The sequence below is a fragment of the Dipodomys ordii genome, unplaced genomic scaffold (assembly GCF_000151885.1).
Source record: "Dipodomys ordii isolate 6190 unplaced genomic scaffold, Dord_2.0 Scaffold18, whole genome shotgun sequence".
Lineage (NCBI taxonomy): Eukaryota > Metazoa > Chordata > Mammalia > Rodentia > Heteromyidae > Dipodomys > Dipodomys ordii.
The window spans coordinates 8666133-8672048 of NW_012267234.1; the positions used below are offsets into that span (position 1 = coordinate 8666133).

Genomic DNA, 5916 nt, shown 5'->3' on the forward strand with positions numbered 1-5916 from the left:
TCCACATTTTTTTTTTAATTGGAGGTAAGAGTGTCACAAACTTTCCTTCCTGGGCTAGCTTCCAACTGGGATCCTCAGATCTCAGCTTCTTGAGTGGCTGGGATTACAGGCATGAACCACCCCCAGTGCCAGGCATAAATTTGCTTTTTTTTATTTTTTAGTCTTTATCATTATTCCCAATCTCTTCCACCTCACCTCGCCCAAGTGTAGCACCAGCTTCCAGGGGCCTGGAAACTCCTAGAAGGGATGTCAGTGGGGAGTTGGAGACCAGGGACTTCAGGAATAAAAATGTAAAATTGGGGAGGAGGCGGAACTGTTTGGGCTGTAAGGCTCCTGCAAGGTCTCCAGCAAGACCATTTGCAGCTTTTGTAAACAGCTTTTATGTCATTAGTTCTACTGGGGAATTCAAAGCTAATCTTCACACAATTGCTAGCACCTTCTCCTACCAGCCTTTTCCTATTGGACAATTAATCTCTTTCTTGCCACCAGGAAGGTCCTGCTGCCTGTGTGTTAGAGAGCTCCCCGTCCAGCTAGCAGCCCTTTTCTCCGGCCCAAGTCGAGCCTCCGGCGGCGTTGTAGGGTGAGTGGGATTCGAGGCGTGGACGGAAAGGGTAATGAAAGTTAAGGACGCCCGGGGTTCTTGATTGCATACAATGCGCGCCTCCCCGGAGCAGGGGAGCCGCCCGCCCGCTCGCCTTCGGGGGAACCCAGTTTCCGAGCGGACGCGCAAGCTCGGTCTCTGCGGGCTGGAGGAGCCGTGGCCACACGGGACCCCGCCACTCGCCGAGCGCCCGCCGGGGAAGCCGGGGACGGGGAGCCCTCCCCACACTCTTTCCAACTTTCCGGGCCCCGGGGCCGGAGGAGGGCGCCTCTCCCGGCGGGTCCGCGCTGGGTACTTAAGGCGGCCCGGTGGGGCCGGCGCTGTCAGTCGGAGCGCGCGGTGGCGCACGGTGCAGACGGCGCCGCACGGTGGAGCCGAGGAGCCGAGGAGGGGCATGGAGCCACCGCGGGCCTGCTGAGCACCGGAGCGCGGGCGGCGGGCGGCACGGTGAGCGCGGGCCGGCCACCTCGAGGGGCGCGCCGGGCTCCCGGGGCCCCTCCTGCCCTGCGCCCGGGCGCCGGAGCTGGGGGGTGGAGGGTAATGGCAGCTCCGGGCTTCCTGGCGGCGCTTCCCGCGGCCCCCTCCCCACGGCCCCTTCCTCGTTTTTTCCTTCGGCCTCCTCTCCGGCCTCTCTTCCCAGCCTCCCTCGCGGCTCGGGTTTTGTGAATGAATGAGGAGGCGAGGAGCATGTGGGACGCTCCCCCCCCCATTTCCTCCGGGGCTTCGCACCTGCCGGAACACCTCGATCCCGGCTCCTGCCGACCTGCCGGGCAAGCGCGGCACGTGTCGTGCGGGCCAAGTGAGCTCCCTTCCCCAAGGGCTGCCGCCAGGAATCGCGCTGGGTGTTCAAGTTTCCGTCCCGCCGCGCGTGGGCCCCGCAGCAGGGCGCACCTGTCAGCGGTAGAGGCTCTGCCAGCAAGGCAGCCCCTCAAAGTTTGCGGGGTGGGTAGCAGGGCGTGCGCCTTTGCCTGGAGGTTCTTATTTCACGCTGCTGTCCGGCGGGGGGAGGGGGAGTGGCGGCCTTGGGGAGCGCCCCCATCCTCGTGCCCTTGAACCCGATGCGCGCGGCAGCGAGTCTGTGCCAGGTTCCGGGGATCCCTTCGGAGTGTGTGTGTGTGTGCGGAGCAGCCCGGGTACAGATCGCGCCCCGCGTTCTCCCGCTGGGGTGGCAGAGGCCGCTGTCTGGACAGGGGGGTCACCCGCCCTGGCGCTCGCTTGCACGTGGGGGTTCCGCCGCAGGACCTCGCGGGGGCCCTGTGTGGGAGAGGGGGATACCGAGGCAGGGCCTCGGATCCTGTGGGGGAGGGGTCCTGCCCGGGGAAGGAGGGGACTGGCGACACCGGGGAGGCCGTCTTTGTCTGCCGGCACTCTTTTGCCAAGGTGGCTGGGGCCCCGGGGAAGATGAGCAGGGCCCGGTCCAATTGTGGTTTCTTGGGCTCTGCGTTCCTCCCCGCCTGGGTCGTGAGAAACCGGCAGGTGGGTGTGGCCAGCACCGCCTCGACCCGGAGGCCAAGCTCCCGCTTGAAGATTGAAGAAGAGCGCGGCCGGTGTCTTCGCGGCCGCCTTGACCCGGTGGACGCAGCCACGCGCACCACCGCACCGCTCCGCAGCGGGGTGCCAGGGCCCAGCAGATTGTGGGACAGACCCTGGTCCCTTTCCTGAATGCAGAGGCAGCGGCGCCCCCCCCCCGGTCCCCGGCACGTGAGCAGAAGTGGGGAGTGGGGCACCCCTGGGCGGTGGATGCAGGCCTGGGGACCCTGGACCGCCAGCGCGCAGGGAGGGAGAACCGGGAGGGCTGGGAGTCCCGCAGAGGAATCACGCGGCCGGCTCCCCAAGCTGGCCGGGCTGAAAGCCCCGCGGCCTCGCTTCCCGCAGCGGCCAGGCAGCCAGCAGCCCTTTCCCATCCAAGCTGCTGGAAGCTGCTGGTGCCTCCGTCGCTGGCGGATTGAGGCAGTGACGGATTCCTTAGCCATCCTGTGTGGAAAGTATATTTTGGAGGGGTGGGAGGGGGAAGGGGCGTTGAGCGTGGCTCCAGTGAGACCAGAGCTTAGCAAGCCGGGAGAGGCATTGTCTGGAGTGCAGAGTGGAAACGGGAATCTCCAGATGAGGCAGGTGGCTGGCAAGGAGAGGAGGTGGGCGTGGAGGGCAGGGAGCATGCAGTCCACGCAGCCTCCCCTGCCCACCTCTCCTTTGCGCCCCGCCCCCATCTGGGCTCTGGAGGAAACCGCAATCCGCCTTACTAACATTTGGGCAGCTCTTAGGGGCTGATGTGATTCCACTTTAAGGGGAATGATTTACCAGAGGTTTTCGAAGTGAGAAACGAATTCAGACCCCGCACTGTAGCGATGGAAAGAACTCTTAGAGAACTTGGGCAAGGTCAGGCAGCCTGGTGGGAGTGGAGCTTATCTCTGGTGCTGAGTTCTGGAGTCTGCTCATTACAGCACATCTATTTCCAACAGGGCAAAGGCTTAGAAGCCCCCACTTAGTTGCAAACTGAAACCTGGCATTATTTCCAGCAGTGGTTGGGCATGGGATGTGCATGCAGATTTCCACGCGGGCACTAGGACCAAGCGGATGGGGTTTTCCAAGCAGCCAACTTGGACTGCTGGACTGCTGCAGTGGTAGCTGCGGTTCCTCCTGGCGCTGGCTCTCTACACTCCTGGGTGCTGGGATCCTGGGAGCCCAGCTCTCATGATTCTAACTCTTTGCCAAGTCAGCTCCCCCTTACCCCAGTTTTCTTTTTCTTTTCTACCTCTTAAGTAAATGAAGAAGAAGAAAGAAACTGAAGGCAGAACACAGGGAAGTTTCTGTGAAAGACAAGCTGCCTGTGTTACCTCTCTCCACCCCTCTTGTACTTCCTGTTCTGGACTTTTCCTCCTCTGATTTCTTCATGAGTCTTGTCTGGTGCTTCACCTGGGAACAGTCCCTTCCAGAGTGCACTCTCACTCACTAGAGGTAATGGTTCTTAGGCCAGGATGCCACGCTGCTCGCAGAGCTGCCCCATGTGCCTGGGCTCACCACTGAAGCTTGTCACTGGTGACCTTTGGGGCAAGCTGATCTCTGTCTGCCGTCTACCAGAGAGATCCCATAGCTTTGGCTTTTGTTCTGTCAGACAATAACAAATGGTGCTGTGTTTTTGTTGTGTTTTTACATGTCACCCATTCACCCCTCAAACACTCTGAGGTAACAGATGTAATAGTGTAGGGGCCACAGATGGTAAGTGGCAGAACTGGGACTCCAACCCCAGCCATTTGACTTCTGAGTTTCCAAAGTCATAGTTGCTCCCCGAGTAAGTGAATGGGCCTTTGGTGTTTGTTTTGGGGGTACTGGGGATGGAATTTGCTAGCTTGCTAGGCAAGTGCTCTACCAGTCAGGAATGATCTTTATTAGCGGGTTATTCTCCCATCCAGGCTAGGCTCTGAGAATGCCCATGCTCACTTTGCCTGCAAATGTCTCCTGCCTGACCCTCTATCCCCTTTCTCTCCCATCAGATGCCGGTACAGCTGACGACAGCTTTGCGTGTGGTGGGCACCAGCCTGTTTGCACTGGTGGTGCTGGGTGGCATCCTGGCAGCCTATGTGACAGGCTACCAGTTCATCCACACAGAAAAGCATTACCTGTCCTTTGGCCTATACGGCGCCATCCTGGGCCTGCACCTGCTCATTCAGAGCCTGTTTGCCTTCCTGGAGCACAGGCGCATGCGCAGAGCATGGCGGCCCCTGAAGCTGCCAGGTGCGCGGCGGCGCTCAGTAGCACTCTGCATCGCGGCCTACCAAGAAGACCCAGACTATTTGCGCAAGTGCCTCCGCTCAGCCCAGCGCATCGCCTTCCCTGATCTCAAGGTGGTCATGGTGGTGGATGGCAATCGCCAGGAGGATGCCTACATGCTGGACATCTTCCACGAGGTGCTGGGCGGCACGGAGCAAGCTGGCTTTTTTGTGTGGCGCAGCAACTTCCACGAGGCAGGGGAAGGAGAGACCGAGGCCAGCCTGCAGGAGGGCATGGAGCGTGTGCGTGCAGTGGTATGGGCCAGCACCTTCTCGTGCATCATGCAGAAGTGGGGAGGCAAGCGTGAGGTCATGTACACGGCCTTCAAGGCCCTTGGCGACTCGGTGGACTATATCCAGGTAAGGGTGCTTTCTAGGAGTGTGTGCGCCTGGGGCCATAGCCAGCCAATTAGGGCTTCATGCTGTGCATACCTCCAAAGCTCGGCTGAAGAACGCCACAAGGCCTAATGGGTCTCTGTCTGAAACAGTGCTGGGATCAAACAGACCCAGGCCAGAAACCTAGTTCTGCCTATCTGAAGCTCTGATTCTGGCCAGACCTCTGAATTGATGTCCCTGATAATAACAGCAGCAAAGTGGTACATGGCGTCCACTTTATACCAGGCACTGTTTTAGGCATTGCTCCTTTAATTCCCATAATATTCCCAGGGGATACTGTTATGATCTCGGCTAGAAGAAGGTGAAACAGAAGCACAGACAAATGTGCTTCATGGTGCTCTACTTGAAAGGTTTAGAGTGAGGATGGGTGTGTCAGTGATCTAGATTCACATTTCAGCAGACATTCAGGACTAGAACCCTGAGCAGATCCTGCCTACCTCTGTTCAGAGCAGTCATGGGCACCAGCATGGAAAGGTTGGTAAGGTTGACATAACTTCAATTTTTCATTAACAACCTAGAGAGAGAACTGAGTTTCAAAACCACACATTTCAGTATTTAAAAACAAAACAAAACACCCTCAGGATCCCAGATTCTAGATGAGAATTCTGCACTGCATCTACACAGCCTCTATGTCTTGCTTTCACTTCATAAATCAATGAAAGAAGAATAGTTGGCTGGTCCAATTGTGTGCCAACCTAGTCTTGCTAATGGCATGTTTGCTCTCCTCTATTTAAGTGTTCTGTAGTGTGGCTACCTAACTTGTGTATTTTGTTATTTTTGAAAAGTGGTCATATGCAAGAGTTGATACCTTTGTCTTCCCCGTCTTCCTAGGCTTAGAGCCTCTTTAGCCATGTAGGAAGGATGTCCTTAAGCTGTTTAATTCTTTAGTTTACTGGGGTTTAGGAGGTCGTCTTTGGTAAACTATGGAGAAGCCCCAAGCCACTGTGACTATATCATACAGTCCCTTAAAGCACATGACCTCCAAACCTGCTCTGCTCCACAGCTCCCTTTCTTGCTTATCTGTGAGTAGTCTGTAAACAGGCTCTCATCTGAGCCATACTTTCCTCTTTATGGCCCAGAGACCTGGGCCTGGGCTCGAGCCTGTGAAAACTTGATGGATTCCAGCCTGCCTTCCAGCAGCCCTGCTGAAGG

General features: G+C 57.8%; 1 protein-coding gene across 2 annotated transcripts in view; it reads left to right on the plus strand.

The window, feature by feature from the left end:
* The first annotated feature begins 977 nt into the window (after nucleotides 1-977).
* Nucleotides 978-5916, plus strand: part of Has3 (hyaluronan synthase 3) — a 27936-nt gene continuing 22997 nt past the window's right edge. The window contains exons 1-2 of one of the 2 annotated variants that reach the window (XM_013012938.1): nucleotides 978-1048; nucleotides 4093-4728. In XM_013012938.1, the coding sequence (XP_012868392.1) occupies nucleotides 4093-4728 (636 nt within the window). In that variant the 5' untranslated portion in view covers nucleotides 978-1048. Of the gene's footprint in view, nucleotides 1049-4091; nucleotides 4729-5916 lie in introns of those variants that run through there. The other variant, XM_013012937.1, reaches the window with a different exon arrangement.